Source organism: Diadema setosum, chromosome 10, assembly GCF_964275005.1.
Source record: "Diadema setosum chromosome 10, eeDiaSeto1, whole genome shotgun sequence".
NCBI classification, from domain to species: domain Eukaryota; kingdom Metazoa; phylum Echinodermata; class Echinoidea; order Diadematoida; family Diadematidae; genus Diadema; species Diadema setosum.
This window is the reverse complement of record NC_092694.1, coordinates 34671400-34697071: the sequence shown is the minus strand read 5'-3', so window position 1 is coordinate 34697071 and position 25672 is coordinate 34671400. Positions and strand designations below refer to the sequence as shown.

The 25672-nt window shown below is 35.0% G+C and overlaps 2 protein-coding genes across 2 annotated transcripts; both read left to right on the top strand.

The window, feature by feature from the left end:
- The first annotated feature begins 1186 nt into the window (after positions 1–1186).
- LOC140233962 (ganglioside-induced differentiation-associated protein 1-like) lies at positions 1187–13857 on the top strand. The gene is made up of 5 exons (XM_072314049.1): positions 1187–1243; positions 7644–7839; positions 11301–11471; positions 12259–12465; positions 13646–13857. Exons 1-5 carry the CDS (start codon positions 1187–1189, stop codon positions 13855–13857), a joined length of 843 nt encoding a protein of 280 aa, XP_072170150.1.
- A 5011-nt stretch (positions 13858–18868) lies between these two features.
- On the top strand, positions 18869–23196 carry LOC140234508 (ganglioside-induced differentiation-associated protein 1-like). Its single transcript, XM_072314550.1, has 5 exons — positions 18869–18922; positions 19177–19366; positions 20346–20516; positions 21873–22079; positions 22948–23196. Exons 1-5 carry the CDS (start codon positions 18869–18871, stop codon positions 23172–23174), a joined length of 849 nt encoding a protein of 282 aa, XP_072170651.1. The 3' UTR covers positions 23175–23196.
- The last annotated feature ends 2476 nt before the right edge of the window (positions 23197–25672 follow it).

Below are 25672 nucleotides of genomic sequence, written 5' to 3'. Positions count from 1 at the left end.
TCAGGGAAAGACCCTAACTTAAGTAGTAAACGGGCCAAAAATTTGGGACTATGAGCTGTTAAAGGAAACAGCGTTTCCCCCTACACGACTCACGCCCCTGCATGCATTAATACGTCAAGAAGTGGCACACACACACACACACACACACACACATATGATATTATTCATAAATATATAGGCCTATGTATTTGTGTGTGTGTGTGTGTGTGTGCGTGTGTGTGCATGTATTATGCCCTACATGCACATTAATTCATTCACGTAAAACAGAGTATTGGGTGTAAGAAATAACTCTGTGATAAACCCAGCTCTGTGCAAGATATATGTATGTGCGTAGTATACACGATTTATGATAGATGAAAACTAATGAGACGGGGGTAGAGCTCAAGTTTTCTAATGTTGTATGGCATATTCTCTGTAAACTGATTAAAGTCTTCTTTCATACCACATTTGCCGTGGGATCACACCCCCTTCATCATGATGGTAAATGGACTTTGGAATTTGTATCAATGTGTGTGCTTTCATGTCTCATAAAAACATACAGTATTACAAAGATGTCACGGGAAGGGTGTTGTCGGATGGTTTGTTTGTAATCCCAAAGCTAAAAATACTTTTTTCAATTGAAATGGAGAAAACGAAGAATAATGAATATCGTCTGTGTCAAGATGTATTAGGATTTTGGCGTTTTTGTCTTTCAATTAGAAATATTTAGTCGAGTGTAGTCAAGACGTCTGCTTTTAAAACGATGGTAGAGTTTTGATTTTTGGGCTTCAGGTTCCCAACGTTTTTGGTGAAATATTGAGAAAGTTCCTATGAACTTTGAAAGAGCATACAACACTGAACAAAATTCAAAGTTCATTTGACTATTAAAGATTGGTTTTGAAATAGCTTAGATATCAGAAAACAAAGGGGTCCTACTTAAAGGTGGGTCACACTTCCGATGAATATGGAGTCACGCATAAGTATGTTATCAAGTTCACATCCAGGTCACTATGTATATTATATCCCTCCTCCCCCAACACTGCACGTAATGAATAAATTGAATTAAGCAAATATTTACATAGCCGGTGCTAAAGATGAAAGATTAAAGTCATTATACATTCTAGTAAAAAGACATACTCGTGTTATTCGTTTGATACTGTACAAATAATTATACCAGTTGGTGCTTGCAATTTTTCGTGACTACGCCATGGATTCTACCGTACCTCTTTTGTACCATGCCACGATTTCTGGCCTATGTCAGCGAGTAAGTGCCATTTTTTCACCATGTTAACATGTCCTCCAGTTCATTGATAGTCAATAGATGGAGAATTAGTTTAAAATTACGATAATAAGTGCGTCTCACTACACGCATGCCTTAATCCAGTCCACTTTGCATGGTGTACACTGGTAAAGTATTCGTGGGGGAAATATGTCAATCTTTCTTTCTTTTTTCTTTTTTGGGAAGGAATCAGAGAGGTTTCGTGAATGATTAATTGGTGCTATTTCTGACTAACATTCGTGATTGAAAATAACTAAACTTCATCTGATATCTATATGTACCCTTGTAAAACCGTTCTCTGTCCCTCAATTTTGAAAGCTCTTTTCTTTTTGGTTTTCCAGAGGAGTTAACATGTGAAGAGTTTGTTCGCAAAAACCGTTAAGTCCATTTCTGAAGATTTTGAAGTACGGTCTCTGTCATAAAGTACAAAATAATACCTTTTAAATGATATATTGGTCACTACATATAAAGGTACGCTTTTGAAGTTATGGTCAAAAGGAGCAAAAATTTTCTTACTATTCTCTTTATTTTTGTTGACCTTTAATCGCAAATATCTCCATTTGGCAAATATGGACTTATCGGTTTTTGCGAACAAACTCTTCATATAATTCTCCATCTTTTTTTTCTTCTTTTGGTAGATCAAGGCACAACCATGAAAAAAAAAAATGTGATCATAACATGAAAATATCCCCGTGTGTTCTGTTTGAGAACTAAACCTTGCAACGCTATAGGGTAGTAATAACGGCAGGGCCCTCTGGTAGAGCAGTGGCAACACTGAAGAGGCTACCCTGGGTAAACAACACATTAGTATCATTATTATTATTATTATTATTATCATCATCATCATTATCATCATTTTCTTTGGCGATATTATTGTATTGCGTATATGCAAATTATATCTATCAATATGAAATTATGTTTTGTTGTTAATGTGTGTGTGTGTGTGTGTGTGTACGTGTGTGTGTGTGTGTGCATTTACAAGGCTAAACGCAAAAAATATTTTTGGTGGCCATCAAATTAATCTTTTTTTTTTAATAGGTGCCCCGCCCTCCTACTAAGAAAAACATAAAGCTGAAATCACTCAATAAAACATTAGAAGTGGGACAAAAATTGTGATTTGATGAATTTTTCTCCTATAACTTTTTCTGATATTTAGAATGGGGCACCTCGTATCTTGGACCCAAAGACTACTGATGCTAGGCCACATGATGGGTTGTTACTTCATTTAATTATCCTAAAAGTCTCATGTCTGTGTTATTATTGATTTAAAAAGGCTTTTGAACGGCGAGAATTGAGCCATCCCCTGGGAGAAGTGCATGGGACATTGGTTTGGATGAAGTAGAAAAAACAGGAGCTATAGGCTAGACAATATTACAAGCAATATAGTAATGTGTGTGTGTGTGTGTGTGTGCGCGCGCGCGGGAGTAGGCGGTATGTGTGTGAGTGTTTGAATATTTGCACATGAAGAGTTTCATCCCAAAACGTTATATATCCATTCTGGTTCATCAGAGAAGGTGATTAAAAGAATCTGAAATTTAAAGAAAATAAAAAAATATTTGATATTTTTTATCATATCTTAAAATACAGGGAGAAATGGGACACCCCCCCCCCCCCCAAAAAAAAAAAAATCGAAACAGAGGCGGCTAACATTAAAATATAGCTAACTTTTGCACACAAAAAAAAAGAAGAGAAGAAATCTTTTAATGCAGATTATTGGAAAGTGCTAAGTGCCTGCTAAAACTGCACGATAAATTCAGAAAATACTTCACACTGAATGCAAAACACACACACACACACACACACACACACACACACACACACACACAAAGTGTTTGATAAATAATTCACAATTAAAACCCGCAGAGTTGTTGCAGAGCAGTTACCATGTGCTTGTAATCTGGTGTCAAATGTCTAACAGGCGATAAGACTTGAAAGCTATAGTTCAAAACTTTTCAGAGATATGAGAGGCGTCCCACTTCTCCCGCGTCCCAGTTTTCCCCACTCTCCCATAAAATGATTAAAGAACTTTGATACTAATAAACTAAGCCTACTTATTCGAGGGTGTGAAATGGTTGAAACTACATGTATGCATGATAATGATGCGAAAATGGGAAGGTATTTGTTTTTATATCCCTCATGTAAAGTTTCTTGGATTATGATTGTACAGAGCATGAAAAAGGGGAGTAGATTTAGGCCCTACTAGAAATCTACGAGCAACTAAAAGCGGCGGTGTAATGACTTACTATCGAGCGTGATGTAGTAAATTTGGGAATCCACAATCTGCACGCAATCGCGATTCTGCGATCGTTATCTAAATTTCTCGCATTTTTGAAGTGTGCGTATTAGTGGGGCAGATATGTGAAAAGATGCTCACATCCGGAGGAAAGTATAAAAATTTGCATGAAGGGCTATTTGGGGCGCTGATTTCAAAAACTGCCGGATCCAAAAGATCTGACCACTGGGTCGGCCGCCATTTTGAATTCCAAAATGGTTAAAGGGATTGTATAGCATTGGTTGAAACCAAAGTTCGGGTTTCTTTCCTATTTGTGTGTGCGTGTGTGTGTGTGTGAGAGAGAGAGTGAGAGAGAGAATGAGAAACCTCATAGGAAATGTGAAGGAGCATGTAATTCCAAGATTGCGAGATACCAAGAAACCACTTTATGAAATAGTACAGAGCATACAATTCTAAGGGGATTTCAAAGATTAATTCATGAAAATTGGTTTTGAAATGGCTGAGCCATCCAAAACAAAACGATCCTAATAAAGGGTTGGACGTATACCTTTTATTACAATCGCTTTGTTTTACTTTGTTTTTGGATATTCCAGCCATCCAAAACTGATTTTTATCAAAGTAGCTTCCTGTGTAGGAGTCTAATTTATAACTGACACGAAGCGACGACGATAAGGAAGATTGAATAAATTGAAGCTCAAAATTCCTCACGTTGATTGCGTAAGTATGCCGTCACGCGACATGTTCAACTATTGTAATTGTTGTTATAGGGTCTAATGTAATTTTGCATTTCTGACATTGAATATATAGCAAATTAATATGGGGGAAGATTTTGATTTTGTTTTTTTGATGGTGGGAAGTCGAAACTCCTGCGAAGAATTTGAAATTCATTTATCATGCAAATTTAGGCACATTTAATTTTGTATACATATACTTTCCTGTTTCTTTGCTGATTTTGATTTTATCTCCTAGTTTTTTGTGGGCGCGTCAAAACATCACAGAATTTTGAAATTCGTTCATTTTGCAAATGTGGGCATTTTTTCCCCCAAATCACAAGAGCTGCTTCTCTATTTTGCACTACATTTTGATTATATTTCATCTGATAGACATACAGGATGGCAGAATGGCTTGGTGGGATGCCAATTAAGCTTTTACATAGCATTTGAAATCATTAATTATGCAAACGCACTAAAAATGTGACTTCTCAACAACTGGCACTGGATGCTGATTCTGTTTTATTTGTCAAGGCGGCTTCAAAACTTCTACACAGAATTTAAGATTCATTGATAATGCAAATCTATAAAAATTAGTCAAAATAATCAAAATTCATAGATCATAAATTAAAAAAAAAAATAATGCCACTCTGTAGCTATACTTCCGTCGGGAAAACATCATTCAACGCATAATTATTATTAAGTTACTGATGCACTTGTTCAGGGTCCACAAGGAATATGCTCTGTTCGAAAATCTTTCTGCTGCGTGTATTCAAGCTGTTTCCAATGCGCAGGAATGAAATATATCATCATTTGAATTGCATCTGTTCTAGTCTACGACTACGTCCATGATTATGAAAAGGAGCATGTGATAAATCCATTACATATACGTGTACCTTGTGTACAGTGAATTGGCAATTAAGGTCATGTTGGTGTCACAAAATTTTAATTGTAGGCCTACATGAGAACCCCTTCCCCAGCGCATGTCGGTTTGCAGCGCAGTGCTTTGAAATTGGATTTGATTTGATTTATTGTTTTCTGTATTATCATTGTACATACGTTGTTCACAGAATATTTTTTTCTTCATTGCTTCTGCAGCAAAACGTACAACAGACATTAACCAATGTTAACAATGAATAATACTGTGGGGCTACAGCATAAGCGTGGCTTGATTTGCGTGCAGCCCCCGTACATATCACATGTAATACACATCGGAAGGAGAAAAGGAGGGAGGGATTGCATAGAGACAGGATAGTTGAAAGGAGAAAGGGAAAGGAGAGGTCTGTCTGCTTTCACTAAAGGTTTTTACAAAGTAAGATCACCTGTGTCACTGATTAGCAAAGCATTTCTCATCGTTCACAGTTGTAAACATGCGTAATGAACACTTATGCTGGAAAATACATAATTACATACACACGCAGTGAGTGAAGGTCACATAATCTCCCTTGTGCTTTTAATGCGCAGGAAGTCAAAGGTCGCATGTACACCGTGTGAAGATCAATACCCTTCAACAGTGTTTTGAAATTCAAGTGAAATATACATTCTGATATGATTAAAACCTTGTGCAGGAATCAATTAAGTCATAAAATCATGCGCACAGTGTGTGAAGATCACACACACTCCCTTCCACCTCCTCTCCAGACCTCATCCTTTTATTCAAAATCAGATTAAATAGCTACAGAAGTGTCTTATTGTAGTAAAAGTAATGTTCATTACCACTGTTTGAAATTTTATCTTTTTTTTTTTGCTTAAAACCCACTGAGAATTAAGTCACAATATGTCTTGAAAATGTACTTCTGTATGTACTCATGTATGTGGTAATATTTCACTTTTGTCTTGACAGAAAATGGAATATATTTTATGCCACTGTTGTAAACAAACTTTATTGAATTCTCCAGTAACCAAAGACAGGTAATGTGAAAGGATTGCTTTGTGAGTTTCTTATGGCTGGGTGGTTCCTGTGTTGAACCCATAGTAATCAGTTAGAAGTAGTAAAATACATAATATGAGCAATATGTGTATTCTAGGTCATGAGTAAACTGTGAGTTCATGTGCAAAATTGAAACAGTATATTGACAGGCACCTCTTAAAACAGGAGAGGTCTTTTTTTTTTCCTGTTAGATACTCCCTGCATGGACATACAAATAGGTTTCAGTGCCGTGAGAAAAGTAGATGAATCACCTCTGTAGTTTTACCCACACCCACTTATAGTATAATAAAAAAAAAGAATAGTTTGGCCAAATTTGGCCTGAAATAGACGGGGTTTGGCTGTTAAGAGTAGAACTGATCTGGCAAACCCTTGGTGGCGGCAGCTAGAACTGAGAAAAACAAAAATTCGCAAGAGTATGCTAGTCTCCCGATCGGGCCACACACACACACACACACGCACGCACATATATATATATATATATATATATATATATATATATATATATATTGAAACAAGGAAGGAAAAACTGACCAGAAACATTTGTAATAATAAATAGCGAAAACTTTGAGCAAAGTTTTTTGAGCAAAACCCATTTTCTTTGCTCAAAGTTTTCGCTATATATATATATATATATATATATATATATATATATATATATATATTATTACTATTTTTTATTCTTTTTTTGGTGGCCGGTGAGCACCGAGGATCACTACGACAGAGACCTTGAATGTGTGTGTTTGTTAATACGCGAATAGACTATATATTCCTATATCTTAAATGCGAGATATCAATCCTGACCGAAACGTTTTCTCATTGTGAAGCTTGTTATATGGAAGAAATCAAATTTGAGGCGGACGTCGCTCTCTACTTTTCCCCTGTAGTCATGACCTTCATCAGGATCTACCAAGAGAACATTGTTATTATTCACGTTATTAAAATAATTGTGTACATGCCTTGATGTACCATGATATATAGTACATGTAGGTTCAATACCGCACAGTGCAATACATGACTCTTGTGATTATGTAATTTTATGAAATTATGAAATTATGATCATTCTGAAACATTATCTTTGCATTAAAAAAAAGACAATGAAATACTTCGGCACGGAAAGGCAATCTTACATTATCTCGTTAGATCCCATTCCCGTATCATACTTCCAAGGTACAATGACCTTATACTCTACCATGATTTCAAACATATGGTTACAGACATGTATATTGCCGATTTGATAATAAATACATGTAGATCGCCATTACTCTCGGAGGGTGAAAACAAGATATAATGATTAGAACAACTTGTGAATTATGTCTACTCTTTGATCAGGTATATTTGTGGTATGGAGAATAGTTAAGTGAAATTATCTGCGGCAAAGCGGTTGCAGTAGTGGGACGTCTCGTCATTTGTTTGTGCCAAGCGCTGTTCTCTCCCCCCCCCCCCCACCCCTCTTCCCGTCTCTTAAGACATACACCCCCTCTTTAATTCTCCTCCTCTCCCTCTCCTTGCAAGGTTTGTCTGTCATTCGCTGAGAAGGGTATTGAGTACCGAAGCAGGCTCTTGAATATAGTAGCAGGAGACCAGTACGACCCCCACTACCTACGGGTGGTCAATCCCAATGGTAGCATGCCAACCCTGGAGCACGGCGGAGAGTACATCCGGGAATCCAGTGACATCATCAAGTTCATCGACGAGCTTCCATCAGAGAGTAAGGCGTGTTATTACTTGGCCTACTTGCTTTCTGTGATCAGAAGCTATATTTTATTACTATTATCAATTTCTTTGTGAGTTTGACCATGATATTTTCATTTCAAACTTCAAACTTCAAACTTTATTTTTTCACTCTTTTTCCAACAGAATGTACAAAAAAACAATATGATACATTTGGCATGCGAGTCGTTGATTATATACATACATATATACATAGTCAGACAGGGATAACAACATGCTCATGTCCTTATGTTTGGTACAAAAAGAAACATACACTCTATTTATACATTCTGTGAAAAAAAAAAGTGGAGGTACCCACTCAAAAGACTATGCTTGTAACATGTGGGCACCTCTGAGGGAAAAGTGGGAAAGAGGGGAAGTAAAGGGGGTGAAAAACTTACAACTACAAAGATTGCGGGAAACTGGGAAAGTCGGGAATAGAAAAAAAAAAGAAAGAAAGAAAGAAGAAAAAGAAAGCAAAAGTGTGAAAATAGGGAACAGAAAATGGGGAGAAGAGAGAGAAAGAGAGAGAAAAAACCTAAATTATTTTGATGCATACACCAAGGGGCGAAGCCCACAGAGACAAATAGCCACGCGTTTTCGAGAGTGAAACAGTGTTGAACTGCTTTCCAGCGGAACAGACTGCAACCGTGAGGGCACGTGAAGAATACAAAAATACTAAACGCGGTAAAAAAGTGGTCGATGCCTCAAGAGAATGCTGCCTATAGTGAAAGAAAATACATTACAGAATTATATTTATTCAGTTGCATTATAAAACTTCAAAAGAAAACTCTTCAATCTCTTTTTAAAAGAATTCAATGACGGTGCATTTTGTATGTCCATGGGAAGGGAGTTCCAGAATCTTGGACCTACATAAATAAAAGTTTGTTGAGCAAGCACGGTTCTTAATAAAGGTAAATGAAATTCATTTGACTGTCTGGTTGGATATCCATGATATGTCCGGTTGCGCATGAACATGGAGTTAAAGATAGACGGAAGACAGTTATTATTATAAGTATACATAAATTGCCCGAGTTGAAACAAAAACAAATCTTTAATTTTCAGAATCTTATTATGAAAAAACAAAGGATCTGTATGAGAATATGGAACGGTGTTACAAATAATGCGAAGAGCCTTCTTTTGTAGCAGTAAAACCCTATCCAATAATATTTGATGAGTGTTTCCCCACACTAAAATTCCATAATTCAAATAGGGTAATATCAAAGATGAATACAATGTAAACAACGAATGTTGAGGAATAGAAAATTTTAGTCTATTAATAACACCTATGTTACGTGAAATTTTCTTACAGACATTATCAATATGAAATTTCCAAGAGAGTTTATTATCGACTGTAATTCCGAGAAACTTAATATGGGAAACACTTTCTAAAACAGCATCACCAAAACAAATATCCATATTCAAATTATCTAAAGTATTACTGAAAAGCATGTATTTAGTTTTTTGGATATTTAAAGACAACTTATTTGCTCGTATCCACTCACATACTTTATTTAACTCAGAATTAACTGTCTGCACAAGGGTGTTTGGGTCTTCATGCGAATAAAATACATTTGAATCGTCGGCAAAAAGTATGAAAGATAAAACATCGGAAGAAACACAAAAATCATTAATGTAAACAATAAACAGCAGCGGGCCCAACAAACTACCTTGTGGGACGCCACACTTAAATTCTCTCATATCAGAGTTATGATTATTCAAAAAAACATATTGTTTGCGATCAGTTAAATAACTCCTGAACCACTCCAAGGCCTTCCCACGTATACCATAGTGAGACAACTTGTATAGTAAAATATCATGATTTATAGTGTCGAAGGCCTTGGAGAAGTCCAGGAAGATACCAATCATATGAGAGTGATTATCTAAAGCATGTGCTACTTTATCAACAAAATTTAACAAAGCATTTCATTTTCATTTATTGGTTCCCATATCCAAATAATTCAAAACAATTGCAAAATAGGATAATCCATTTGTACATATGAAGGCGAAGTGTCATGAACCACTGATACAAAATAATGTAAACAATAATACAAAAGTATAGTAAATGTGCAGCTGCATCTACAAACACATATGAATACACGTGATTTCCATAGTTGATCATCATGACTTCATCGTGAGTTTAAAGTCGAAATTGAAAAGATAAAAATATAAAAATATAAAAATAATGTATGGATAACACTTGCTCTCGGGCGGAAGCTCGGTGGCATAGTGGAAATGACGCCTGTCCGGAGATCAGGACGTCGTAGGTTTGAAACTTGCTCGAGTATGTACGCCCATGACTTCTTTTGTCAGGACTACTACTTAAACACTGATCAGTTCAGTGCTTATTGACATCGATGTCGGGCAATTTATCAATCAGTTTCAATGAAAACATCTCGAAGAAAAAAATTCATGAATTTGAATACCGATGCAATGTTTTCTGAACATAAAATCTCAAAAATAACAAATGTCTATTTATTCCAGTTTGGTCTGTTCATATTTGATAATAACTGTAATATTTTAACTACAATATTTTATAATTTATTTCGTCGAAATAGTCACAATACACAATTGTCCCACAACACAATCTAATGAATTATCCCCAATGGTGAGAACTGTATATACGCAAAATACATTAAACAAATTTTGTTTATAATGGACCTAGATTTTGGAATAGCCTGGATGACATCTCAAATAATTCTTTTTCTTTTTGACATTTAGATATAAACTGAAAAAGTAATATTTGTTTTCTCCATATATCAGATTGTTTGTGAAATAATGTTTGTTCTTTCATTTGTCCTGACAAAGTAGTGGCGCGTTCACAAACCTCTCTTCCTTCTCCGCTCCTCCTCCTCTCTTCTCCTCGTTCCTCGTTCTCCTCTTCCTGTGCTGTTATCTATTTTCTCTTCTTCCTGTTACAATATTGCGTCTTCTCTTCGTGTATATACTTTTCTATTTGTTTTTTGTTTTGTTTTGTTTTGTTTTGCATGACAACCTCCAAGTACTGCTTGTAGTGTTGATCTGTTCCCATAATTTATTATTTTCGTGGTACACAGGACTTTAAATTCAAGGAATAGTATCTGTAGCATTACATTATTATGTGATTTTCTGTTTTTAATTTCTTGTACTTTATAACAAGTAATAAATATAATTTTTTTAATCATAAAAACATTATATATATGTATATACATATATATATATATATATATATGTATGTGTGTGTGTGTGTGTATTTACATTGCAAATGCTTTAACGTAACATATTTATGTCAAATAAGTTAAAAACTTACAGCAGCGTCCACAGAGAAAAGAGGGGTGTTCCATATTTCTGTTTGTACTCGGAAGCTTGGAAGTTAAGATTATTATCAAAAGATTCGTGTCTCCACCATAACCCACATTCAACTGGCGTTTAATCCTGATGTGACATTTTATTCATTTTTTTTTTATCATCTTCGAGTAGAGCCGAAGTTGATTCCTGATGAGAATACAGAGCTCAGGGTACGATTCGATCGGATGCTGGAACTTGTCAACTCCCTTCATGTCATCGTTCCGCGAATGCTTGCTATGACGGTGCCCCATCTCGCCCAAAACCCTGTTCTCTCAGAGGAAACAAGGCTTCGTATTCTGGAAAGTAATCGATGATTTTTTCTAATCTCTTTATCATAATTATTGGCGTTACTTGTACCATAATCACCATTACTTCTATCATAACTTTGCTCTGATATTCTATTAGGCAAGACATATTACGTGAGAATTGACTGCATGGTTTCCATGGTTAGTCTTCCCCATTAAATAAAATGGTATAGTTTGATAGAGTTTGGGATTCAGCTGTTAACTTTTTGGGAGATATCAAATTATGAAACTACACACAAAATATCAAATGCATACAATAAGGGTAATTCAGAGTTTATTTGATGTGAATCGGTTTTGAAATGACTAAGATATCCAAAAACAAAGTAAAACAAAGCGATCCTAAAATGTGAGTCCCACCTTTTATTATGGGATTGTTTCATTTTGGATATCTCAGTCATTTCATCGTATAAATTTTGAAGTCTTGCACTTCTCTTAGAATGGTATGCCCATTCATATTGCACAATTTGTTGCTCCATTATCTCACCGAAAATTTTGAAACCTGAATTCATTCTAAACTGGAATTAATTTTAAAGACTTTTTACTAGAGTTAAAGAACTATAATCTACCATTCAGAGGGAGGATGGGGCCACGAGTGTATTTTAGGTCCTAGTAAATTTTTAAGGATACCTCTAGAACATCTCGTCGGATTTGGTTTCATATTTTTCGCTCATTGATGGAATGATATATCTTGGGATATAAATGATTAATGTATACACTTATATATATTTATATAATCATTATATATCATACACACACACTATCACTTCTTCGATTCTCCCTATCAGAAATTGGTGAAGGAAGGAAACTTAGGCTCCTGCGACTGAAAGACGAGCACCCGGACCTAGCAGAGGTCGCCCAGGCTTTCATTGACCGGATACCTCCACCACTCCCGCCGTCGAAAAAGGAGGCGATGCTCCTGAAGCAGCTCGATCTGTGGGATAAAGGGTTTGCTGAAATCGAGACTGTGCTAGAAGAACAGAAGAAAACATCAGGTATCCTTGATTCTATTGTTCTACTTTTGTCATTAAGTTGTTTTCTCTTTCAAAATTTTGAAAAGTAACACACAACAATCTAGACAATAATAAATGCCAAATACATTTTGATATATAACATACTTTATTTCCTTTGCAAATTAAAGCATGTGATGAATATTCCTAGGATACTACCTGCCCACAGGCAGGTAAGTACAAGGAAAGAAATACAGTGGACCCGGTCCATCACACCACAATTGACAGTTACACAAATATATACATGTATACAAGTACATTTACACACAAACATGATACATGAACAGTTGTTTCAGGACGAAAAGAAAAAAAAACAAACAAACACCAAAATGAACTTATATCAGCATACACTTAACCTAAGAAACACACACACACACACACACACACACACACACACACACACACACACACAATAACTCTAATCATTCTTTCAATTATACGAATCTACCGAAATTCACTACCAATAAATTGCATTAAATCCACCCAACATAATCATGATTATTTCACATCCAATATTATAGAAAAAAACAGGAAAATATACATAATGATAAATACATATGCAAAAATATAAATCCTATAAATATACATAATTAACAATACAAAGGGGGAAAATCAAAATGGACATAACCGGTCCGTAAATAATTATTGTATATAAACATAGTCAACTCAAAATATTACAGTTACGATAACAGAAAATTAATTAGTTGCGGAAACTGACGTATGTCACGTGAGACAATAGGTACATAAACTATCATTATCATTATTATTATTATCATTATTATTATTATCATTATTATTATTATCGTTATTATTATTATACTATAAATAATTATTATATTTATTGTTATTATTATTATTATTATCATGTATTATTATCATTACCTCTCTGTTTTTGGATATCTCAAAACTGTTTTTTTACCAAACAAACTTTGGATTTCTCTTGGCAAATTTGCTTGGAGTTTTATGCTCTTTGGAATTTTATAAGAGGCTTTATGTAAAAAAAAAATAATAATAAACTTTTTTACAACCCCATCTAAACCAAAACTACATCATCTCCGTTTATTCCATGTCGTCTACCTGCGAATGCTGCATTAATCTCAATTATTACTTCTTCCCTTTCATGTTTGAACTTTCTGTTTTTATCTATGCAATATGTCATACCTAGGAGGGCAAGAGTACTGGCTGTGTGCAGACCACATCACACTTCCGGACATCCATCTTATTGTTCTTCTACATCGGCTCGTCTTCATTGGTCAGGCAGAGAGACTCTTTCTAGTCAAGCGCCCTCTATTGGCGAATTACTACCAGCGCTTTACGTCGAGGCAGAGTTTCAGAGAGCACTGCGGCACAGTGAACGAAGCGTGGCATTCGTTGTAATATTGCAATTAGCTGCTCTCGGCCGTGTAACAGACCATGATGGTAATCTACAATATGGTACCATAAAGATCACAAAAGCGATGGCAACCTAGAAATTAATCCAGAAACGCTATGACAGGTGATGTATAAGCATCAAAGGTGAAGTGCATACTGAGGAATAGTACACCACTTTTGTAGATGCAATCAAAGATTGTGACGAATATAGCACTGTGCGCGTAGACGAAATGTTCGGCAGCCTCACTAACACAGCCAATAGATGAACTTTGGAAGTAGTGATATTTAGAAATAAAGAGATTTATCGTTAAATTTCATAAGCGACTTTTTTAACATTTCCAAGTAAGTCCATCTTTATAGAGTAATTTAAAGCCGTTTCAATGTTACCTCACATGGTACATTTTAACATAGCGACGAATATTCTTGAAGTTACATGAAAAATTTCCTATTTTTTTTTTATTAGTTCTTTTATTAGTAGCTTTTTTATCAGCTTTAATCGCAGCTATTTCAACTTGACAAGAAAAGATTTTACTGGTTTTGCGATAAAATTTTTCAATAACAATCTTCTCTCCTGATGATCTTAGTACGAGCCATCCGATCAGCACATGTCTGTTGAACACATTCTGATATCACAATTTAGATTGCATCATGATCCGAAAGATGTGAACTCACGAAATAATCTTTCAAATTATATCGTTATGAATATATTCTTAGGCAAGTGACGTTGATTCCTCATAACTACTTTTAAGTTTGCACGCTGTAAGATTACTTTCATTTTCTTTTTCTTTTTTTCAAATACGTTTCAAAATTGTAAATGACAGTGAATGAAGAAATATGTATTAACATTTTCATTGTGAAAGGACTAACATCAGTCAAAGTTGCTTTCCATTGCCTGTTGTTTTATACCTATTTGCGTTTCTGTAATTTACGTTATTAGGCAATGTTGTTTTTTATTATACATTTTTTCCATTTTCTTTGGAAGCATGTATGCATTCACTGCAGCTGATGTAACAGACAAGCTCAAAGGAAGAATGTTCACTAAGGCATATATTGTACTAAAAAAAAAAAATGTGTCAAACTTGATTAGAGACTCATAATACTATTTTGAGCTTTACGTCATATTTACCGCCCCTTTTTACTCAGGTGTAAACATTATCATCTAATAATGGTATCAATATTCTCTATAATGTCAAATGATAGATGATTATTAGCATTCATTCATTCATTCATTCATTTTTTCCATCTAAAACAGAACTTGTAAATACATTTTTTTCACATACAATATAAGTTCATATGTCAAACATTACAAAATATGACTAGTGAAATTTGTGGATATGCAAATGAAGACGTGAATATAAGAACGACCCAAGTCCAATTTTTGGCCAAATTCAGTTTGACATGGGAAATTGTAGCTTATGCATGGACTCATCTTGTGTTAATGATAAATCCTAATTACCCCCGGATGTGCCAGAAATGAATGAGTTAAATATTATATTAATGTAAGAATGAAAGACTTGGGTCATTCTTACATTCATCTTATAGCGCCCTCTCTCATCCTTCTCTCATCTCTATAGCAGAATATCATGTATATGAATCAAAGAACGACCCAAGTCCATCACACAAAATGGCCTCTCCGCAATTTATATAAATGTTAATTGTCATAATAATATATGTTCTAATTTGTATATACAATGTTGCCTTCCCGTCACAGTTAAATAGAATATCATTGGACAAATAAAAAAGTTAAAGTTTACTCGAAATGGTCTTCCATGGACTTGGGTCGTTCTTATATTCAGATACTCAAATGATAGGTGAGACAGAAAAATAACAAAGAACATTCTGAAGTTAAGAAAATGCAGGAGATTGGAAAGAATGCTGAAGAAGCTATTCTTGTAGGGTGCATTCCCCCCAACATAGTAAAACAATTATACATGTTATATCATTGATCTTCTTTTTTGTTCATGAAACTAAATTTACAAAATGAATTACACGCACTACGAATAAAAACCTAAATAGCCCTTATACAAACACCCAGACAAATCCAAACACTAAGTCGCTGTCATGCAGAAAATAGAACAGGAAAGAAATAGAACAAGAAAATAGAACACGAAAGCATGACCCGAATGACAGGTGTTCCATTATTGATCAATAGAATAGCTATTACTAGAGACATTATTTATGTATGTTCTTCCTATATGTTGCTTCAAAGAGATGCCATAACAAATGAATTAAGGCAATAATCTTTACATCATCAATGTGTAAAATGAAAAGTATGAAAAGTACATGTATATTTTCGCACATGTGTCAATTACTTCGTAGGCCTATAGGTGAATTGGCATGCAGAAACGAAGGATCATGTACAGTGGTGTCAATAGAATTTATTATACTTTTTTGCACATCACATCAAGTAAACCGAGTAAAAGTGAAAAAATAAAGAATTAGATAATATGACAATAGAGTGAAAACTTATTGTTTTTATACTCCTATATTTTGTCGCCATTTCACATATTTCTCAAGTTGTCTTTTTCTTGCTGCAAATGATAAGCGCAAAAGAACAACAAAGGTTTTGACATGGAATACTTTTTTGTTCCAAGTATTCAACTTTGTTATTGGATTGTTTAAAAAGGCCAGCCATTGACATTGAGAATTTTAAGGGGGGAAAGGGGATCTAGAAATACAATCATTCAGGACAGACGTTTTTCGGAAACTGCATTTTCGGATCTCACAACACTAAAATGGCAAAAGTACGAGCTAAATCAAAGTCGTTATAATAAAACTGCACCTTTGCGACCCCTCCGATCCTTTATCTTATCAGTTGAAAGTAATGAAAGTCAATGATATACATACTTTTCAGACTGTTTTTTAATGCAAAAAATATACATAATATAATCGCCTTCCTGAAAATGTTTGATTCTTTTATTCACTGCAAACTCTGCAGTACATTCCTACTAAACTCATCAATCATCTGATTATCAGTTATCTTTAGAACCTTAGAATCATTAAAGCTAAAAAAAAAAAAAAAAAAAATCATTGAAACATCATGGACTAGATAATAATTATTTTGATCTGGAATACCCTGCCTCTAAACTTAAAACAGTGTTTATCACTGAATGTTTTTTTTAAAGAGAATTAAAAGATATCCTAACATCTTAATGTTCTCCCGAAATTTCAAGAAATATATGTCAAAAGTCTTATTTTCATTAATTCTTGATTACGAGTTAAAGATGGAGATATCATTGTCTTATACCCACTATTATGAGCTACATTATGCAGCATTGTGTAGTGTACTGAACATATCATTTCCACAGACCAACACCGTGACAGCACAACGCACCTGACACAGCATCATGTACCTTCTGCATTACTATTCACTGCATCTTGAATGGCTTTATAGAATTGTATTTCATCATTCATTGTGTTGTAAGTATATCTGGGGCCATTTTCGTAGTAAAGCTCTACTCACGAAGATGGTCTCCCATTTCCAATATTAAAATATAATATATTATATATTATTAGTTAATATCATGATCAATATATTATAACTTATTATAAATTATATGATTATTTTATATATATGAGTATATACAGTATCATACATATGATATTGTATAATACACCAAAGTTGAACTGTTCCTTATCGTACAATTTACATTCAATTTGACATTGTTGTATATTTCGTATACGTTTTCTTTATACCGTCGTACCTCATAATCTATATTAATGCGTTGGAACAATTTATATGATTTATGACATAACGTCAAAGTTTGTCATACATTGTAATGAAAATGGAATGAGAAATAAACGGGACTGAACTGAACTGTGCCTGAGTGAGGTTGTACTGTGTACGTGTGTTTGCGAGTGATATCATGTAATGAAGACAAACTTTGACATGATTTTATTTTCGATATTTTCTATGTTATTTCAATTCATTTATTTTAAGTCTCAATTTTCTTCCAACGAAACATAACACAGATTAAATCAGAAATCATATTATAAGCATATAGGCCCTACATTAGAATATTCGAAAGATAAACGATAGGTAACAAATAGAAATATACATACCGGCAAAATACTAAGTTATGTTTAGAGGTGGAAAAGAGAACTGAGAGGTCCACTAAAAAACAACAACAACAACAACAACAACAACAAACAAAAACAACAACGAAAAAACACTAACAAAGCAATTGCTTGTTTATTGTTATTTATGTAGCAAATGTGCATTCTTCATGAAAAATGGAATTTGTGGAATCATCGGTATATTTGAAATTCGTTGCTTTTGAGCGGATTCTCAGAATAATATACTCAAACTTCGCTTTTGTGTTTGGCTAATATTGCCGCATCCCCTCGTTTAGATTATAATGCTTGGAGTTTACTCCCTGCTGGTAAAGCGTCTTAACCCGTTCCCTACGGGAACCTGGTGGCCTGTGTATTAAGTCTATGGGGATTTTAGAATTCAGTATACTAGTACATGGAACTACGGGTTCAGTATCAAGCGGAAAGAGTTCATTCTAAGGCAGTGCTTTCCTCACTTCGTCTTTTCCTTCTTTCATCTCACGCCCTCTATACAATTAGTTTCCCATCATCATTCAGAATTTTCTCCCTGACTTTTCTACTCTGAACACGCCTACTCCCCTCCTTATCTCTCTCTCTCTCTCTCTCTTCCTCTCCTGTCCTCTCTCCTCCTTCTCCCCATTCCCCTCTCTTCCTCTCTCGTTTGAGTTGCATGATTTTTTTTTTCATTGAATTGTACGACTCTATGTCGCGTCCATTGCTTGAATAATACAGCAAATAGGTTTTGAATAAACTATGACCTGTGTTCATCTTGTTGATTTATTTTTCGGGGGCCATGCATGGGACACATTATGGACACATCAGTCCAATACTCTGATACTGGGAGAGTTCACTGCACAGTTATTATCCCTCGGTCAAAGTCCGGACGGAAAAGGAGAGTCGCATAGGCCTACGGTACGCAATAATTCGTGCACACTAGTCAGAGAGGCGGGAACAAGAAACCAGCATGTCGTCAATTCCAGTGCTTTATCATGCCGAGCACTCGAGCTGCTCGCAAAGAGTGAGTATAATTATTATATCAAAAATATTAGTTACTCTTTCCCCTGATTTTCTCACAAGTCTCTCTCGCACTCTCTTTCTGTCTCTCTCTAACATTGTCTCTTGCTGTGCCACAATGTAATGCCATTATCACCTGTCATTTTACTGTTTATGCAGTGCTAGCATCAAGTGAGAATATAGATATCTGTGATACACTAGTAAAATCGTATCTATAATGTCATACAGAGTCAAACAGTTCTTCTTTTTTTGATACAGTGCAGGCTAGCATTGTCGGAAAGAGGAATCGAGTACAAGGACTATGTTCTCACCTTGTTTGGGGATCAACATGACCCGGAATTTCTCCGTGTCAATCCAAAAGGTCAAGTTCCCACCATGGAACACAAGGGGAATTACTTCCGGGACTCTAGAGATGTCATCGCATACGTCGACACACTTCCGTCAGATAGTAATAATAACTTTGTTGGATCATATATATTCATTATCTACATTAAACGTAGGCATATATTCATTTCAATTATGTATCTAATATTTGAGTACGTAATTACTGTTTCAGGGGCTCATTTATTAATTCACCCAGTTAAACCTATGTTGTCAGAATGCGTATGGCATAAGGAGATTGAACTGCATGTTTTCTGTCAAGATCTAAACACTATCTATACAAAAAATATATATATTTTTTGAACGAGAGTTTGAATAATGGATTATGGACAACTCTCTTAAAAAAAAATGTAATTGTGGAAAGTTGAAAGGTATAAGTAAGTGGGTTATTTTCGCCTTTACTCGCGAAAATTCGAATATGAAATAAATCTTCGGATCTGGTAGCTTCTTCGGTTACTTAGTTGACTTCAGATGATAGTTCCGACTAAATTTAGAGATTGTTCCGCACATTTAATAAGACGATTCCATTTAAGATTCTCAAGCCGGAAGTTTCCGCAAGCTTAGAGACAGAGTATTCAAGAATTTGCGAACTCCGCTCTTCAAAACTCTCACCACATTTTCCTCCTGGATTCTCTTTCTTGCGCATGTAGGCCTGCGCACCATATCGAGTAAATAGAAGGCTCCACTTAACAGGTCACCACCGTTCTGTAAGAGTTGGTTAAATGGTAGGGCCTATTGTGTGGAAAGTAAGGCAGGTCTCGTGTCTGTCACGTCTGTGAGCAACTTTTATAATTACAGTACACTCCCGTTACAACGAAGTCATCGAGACCGGTGGTTTTTCTCTCATTATAACGAAATTTCGCTATACATGTAGCCGAACAGTAGAGAGCATAAATGTATGTGATAATCTTTTGACCTGAATTCTTACTTCTTTGTAACCAGTGGTAACATGCGTTTCGTTATAGCCGTGTTCGATATAACGGGAGTGCACTGCAGTATTCAGCTCTCTTTTTCTTACTTTTGGTTTCCTGAAAATTGACCTGAAGAGCCGAAGTTGAACTCGGAAGATAATTCTCAGAAAGCAGCGGAGGTGCTTCGCTTTGTCAAACTTCTCGACTCCTTCAACATCCCTTCCCTGACTTTCGGGCCCATGTGCATGAGGCAATACACAACAAACTCCCTGGCACCGACTGCTATCAACAATGAAAGTTTCAATGGTATGTATGACATGGTGGCGCCAGTGAACTTAAACCATTTTTATGCCAATGAGTCAAATGTGCACTAATTTCACACACAATCCTACGGACAGTTAATAAATGTGCCTGGTGACCTACAGAGGGTTACATAATTTCCAGTCAATTTGAGTCCACTCTCAGTATCACCACGATCACCAATAAGCGATTGAGTGCTCCACGTATTACAAGCCATGCTTTTTAGTGGATCACACTTTTTTCAATCTTCAAAGTATGCATTGATGTTCTTAGTTTAAATATTCTGCTCTGTTTCACATTTCATATCTTATCATATAGGTTACGAATCATATTGCGTTATGAATTTTCTTTTTCTAACTGATCAATTAATAATGTGATGGTGTAATGCATAATTTGTATTTGTTGTACTTTTTGTTTGATGTCGGATGGAAAATAAATGACAGTGAACTAAAAAAACAGTTCATGGTTACAGTCCGCCCATATGAATTGCTAAGGTCCTTGCAGACCTCTTTAATTTGACTTGTAACTAAAGTATTTGAAAAAAAAATGGATAGGTCTTTATGAAAAAGTGTATGATGAATATTAATATGCATGAACTATATATATAATGTGGATGTCAAAATATAGATGACTCAACATTCTTTTAAACCAGATGAACAGACTTCATACATGAAGCACTTAGGCCCTACATGTAAATTACCACTTTCTGCTTGGCTACTTTCATCTGCTCTTCTAGTCAAGAGTGTAATCCATGTTTTAAAAAGTCTGATTCACACAGATCATTGCGCATCGCTGGTAACTGTGAACTTGTTTATACTGTTACTATTAGATTGTATCAGTATCCAGCATACCATTATATGAGTATGCTATCTCTAACTTTTTGTCATTTTTGTCATCAATCGAATTGATCAATTTGTTCACGTTTACTATGCTTCCTCCTTTTCAGCCAATACTACTGGTGCATGAGTTTTGTCTCTAATTTGCTATTGTCGTTGTGATTTTTCCCCGAAGTTCGCTTTAATGTTGTCTCGTTCACAGATATTACTGTTATTATTTACACTGATTAGGTACATTGTTGTTACTATCATAATTTTTGTTATCATCATAATCATTGTTATTATTATTATTATTATTATTATTATCATCATTATTATTATTATCATTATCATTATCATCATCATCATCATCATAATTAGTAGTAGTAGTAGTAGTATAGTAACAATAGTAAATTAATAGTAGTGGGCCTACAGCATTGATCAAAGTGTCGTTGGTTTGCCCTCTAATTTAGTGTATAAGATTTGTTTTTACTTTGTCCATTATTTTTGTTTAAGTATAAAAATGTTAATCGTATATTGCCCACAGAGGGTGCCAAGAAAACCATCGCTCGACTCCAAACAATCGCGGCAGAGAACCCTGACCTGGCCGATGCCGCCAACGCGATCGTAGCAAGGTACAGCCAAGGGGTAGATGTCATGTGCAACGAGCAGGTGCTCGTCAAGTCCATCGACGATTGCGACGCAGCTCTAGCTGAGGTCGAGAGACAACTGGGGACACAGAAAGCAGAAGCTGGTAAGATTTCCCCTCAAACCCATCATTATTTATGATCTGGTTTGATTTCATGTTTCATCGAAAAGTGGGTTAATCGTTTGATTTGGCCGGAGTGAGGCAAAGTTTGAGAATGTTTGTCTCTACCCCGTCTTTGTCCTGCATCAACAACTGATCAAGATTACGATGTTAAAGTTATGCTTGTTCTGCTCAGAAAATGTTCAAGTAATGTAGCAGCAGCTAGCACAATTATGGTTAGATAACTGCAAACAATTATTGATTACAATGACTCCCATCTGTGAGTGTCTATAAACCAGTTCGTAATTCCACTTTTGTGCATGAGCAGAATAGGATCATTTGTACCAACAGGCAATTTGTTTTTGTTAATTCACTGAGATAAGCATGTGTGATGTGATGATTATTCATGTGATCCTTATCTAAATGTGCTTGCCAGACAGCACATCCACCTGACAGCAAGCCTGGTATTTGGTAATATCAAAAGAAAAATGTTGTCATTGCATTCAATATAAAACAATGAAATGAATGCCTGCTAAAATGTCAACTGACGGACTACTCCAGATGGTCACTTGGTCTAAACACAAGTTCATTCTTTCTTAAACACGAATTCTATAAATTGTTACGTCGGCCAAGCGTATGCATTATGCCGCTCTGAAAACGAGTGGAGTACACTAACAACTGACAAAAAAGAAAGGTATTTAATTTTGTACCAATGTGTACATGAGCTAATTACAAATTGGCTAATTGGATATGATCATGACATTATTCTTGAAGCATGTTAAGAAAAAGTGTTGACCTCAATGATCCTGTCAGGCATCAATATTGCTTTAAGTGATAAAATATCATAATCTATCCTTTTCTCTTCCGTTGCTAGGAGACAAGGAGTACTGGTTGTGCGGCGAGCGATTCACCACCGCTGACCTCTATCTTTCTGTTCTCCTCCATCGTCTCACCTTTGTGGGTCTGGCAGAGAGACTATTCCTTGGAAAACGCCCTCTAGTCTCAGATTACTATCAGCGAGTTCTCCGCCGCCCCTCCTTCAAAGAAAAGTGTCTCCATGCCAACGAAGCGAAGTACTGGGTGCCAAACGTGCAAGGTTGATAGTTTTTGTATTTTTGATGCAGGAAATACAGCAAGGACCGACACCTCCTTTGAAGGGGAAATCCAGTCCAAATATAACTTAGTCTGATAAGAAAGAGTATAACATTACGAGTTCAACGGTGTAAATTTGATCAAAATCGGATGAAAAAAATAAGGAAGTTATGACATTTTGAAGTTTCATTATCTATTTATTTATTTATTTTTTTTTTTGGGGGGGGACAGTTCTTGAACAGTCAATATGAATATGCAAATGGAAAAGTGAGCATGTCATTCCCTCACAACTTACCATATAATTATTTTGCACATAAAATTTTGAAATTTCCATTTTTTTTCATTCAAACTCAATTATTATGCCCGAGGCTCAAATCCTCGTATGTCTAAATGATCACTATTCTGAAGTTATTCAACCAGGAACAACGTCATGTTTTAGACTTCAATGATAGAAACATTAAATTTCCGTCATTTTTTCGTACACGATCAAGGAAAATTGTGAGGGTATGGCATGGTAAGCTCACTCATTTGCATATTTATATCCACTGTACAAGAACTGTTTTGCAGAAATTAGCAAAACTTCAAAATGTCAAAACTTCCTTATTTTTCATCCGATTATTCTCAAATTTTACTGTTGAACTCGTAAGATTTTACTCTTTTTATCAAACTAACTTATATTTGGACTGGATTTCCTCTTTAAGGAAAATTCTACGAAAATCATTTATCGACTGAAATACATGACTTTGTTAATAACAAAAAAAAAAAAAAAAGATGTATTGGTAAATACAGTTGTAATGAAAGGGCCAAAACCTCAACAGCTTTACATCAGGCCCAGCAATAAACATTATATCAACGAAATCTGGCTGTTTGATATTTGGGTAGAAAGCCTGTCACGAACTCTACTGTAACCTGTTAATCAAATTAGTACATCTGTTCTATCAGTCACGTTTAAAAATAACGTAACGAGGCTTTATTGCTTGGTAAGTGCAATTTTTTAAGGAGGAGGAGGAGGAAGAAGAAGAAAGATAAGAATATCAAAATAAAGATCTGGTTGTAGAGGGGAGTTTGTTTCATTTATTATGTGCACATGTTATATTGTACGGAATATTAACATGCTCACAATTACGACAATTTTTCTTATGATATGCTGGGAAGTTCTGCCGTAAACATCACGCTTCCATTTACAATGCTTTCGAACCTTTTGTCTCTTTTTAGGCACAGAGAAGCGACATCTTGCACTTGATTTTCGTCATAAATGCAATCGAAATGACATAGGAACAGAGTCGTTTAATTTTGTACCTGTGTTTTGCTGCTGTTTATAACGTATAATACAAGGAGTAAGATTTTAATGAAATGTGATTAGATCTGTGTATAATGTTTGTTTTGGTAAAGAGAATATCAAAGTATATCAAAGAGTTTCCACTATGTTTGGACATGATAAAAATAGGTCCCGTAATCGTACACGTACATTTTGAAGGGCTTTCAAGAGTAAATAGCACATAATACAGAAATAGAATGACTACGTAACAACTCTCATCATGGTTACACATTCATTAATTTTTTTTTTTTTTTATTTGGTATTATTGATTGATCTGGTCTGAATGTCAAGGTAGTTTCCGTTTTCCGTTTCTCACTCACAAAAACTGATTATTCATGGCTTACAGCCAAACACGCCTGTTTTTATGTAGGTCCCATCATATACTTCTCTTTGTATCTTGAACCGTAATTTCCGCCAGTTATCATTATAAATTACTGTGTGTATTATGCATGTACATTCTTTTGTTTTGTCATTATTGAAAAGGCACAAGAATTTGTGCCATTATTACTTTGCAACTTCGTATGAGAAATATGAATTCAGAAATAAATTGAAACTTGAACTTGAACTTGAACTTGAACATCGTCTGCTCAGACGCGGAGTACATCTTTTGCCAGCAAGCCATATTTAAAAGTAATACAAACAATGTTTGAATCACAGAGAGGATTTCGGCCAGTAGGTGGACATCGGATATCTTAAAAACAAAACACTAATTCACATGCAAACAAATAATAATGATGATGACGATGATGATGATGATGATGATAATAATAATAATAATAATAATAATAATAATAATAATAATAATAATGATAATAATGATAATGATAATAATAATAATTATTATTATTATTATCATTATCATTATTATTGTTATTATTATTATTACTACTACTACTACTACTATTATTGTTATTATTGTTATTATCATCATTATCTTTAATTTATTATTATTATCATCATCATCATTATTATCATTATTATTATCATTATCCTCATCCTCATCATCATCATCATCATCATCATAATCATCATCGCCATCGTCATCATCATCATTTATTTGGCCATACAATGGCAATATACATATGCAGGGATACATTACCATGTAAGTATTAAGTGACACAAATTATGAATGACCCGCCACCGGGTGTGTATAGCGAATGAATGTGTTTGAGTATATTAAATAATAGAA

Coding starts and splice junctions, on each gene's coding strand:
- LOC140233962 (XM_072314049.1), top strand. CDS start 1,187: ATGGATTCTACCGTACCTCTTTTGTACCATGCCACGATTTCTGGCCTA. Junction 7,840..11,300: donor CGACGAGCTTCCATCAGAGA/GTAAGGCGTGTT, acceptor ATCTTCGAGTAG/AGCCGAAGTTGATTCCTGAT. Junction 12,466..13,645: donor AGAACAGAAGAAAACATCAG/GTATCCTTGATT, acceptor TGTCATACCTAG/GAGGGCAAGAGTACTGGCTG.
- LOC140234508 (XM_072314550.1), top strand. CDS start 18,869: ATGTCGTCAATTCCAGTGCTTTATCATGCCGAGCACTCGAGCTGCTCG. Junction 18,923..19,176: donor ACTCGAGCTGCTCGCAAAGA/GTGAGTATAATT, acceptor TTTTTGATACAG/TGCAGGCTAGCATTGTCGGA. Junction 19,367..20,345: donor CGACACACTTCCGTCAGATA/GTAATAATAACT, acceptor ATTGACCTGAAG/AGCCGAAGTTGAACTCGGAA.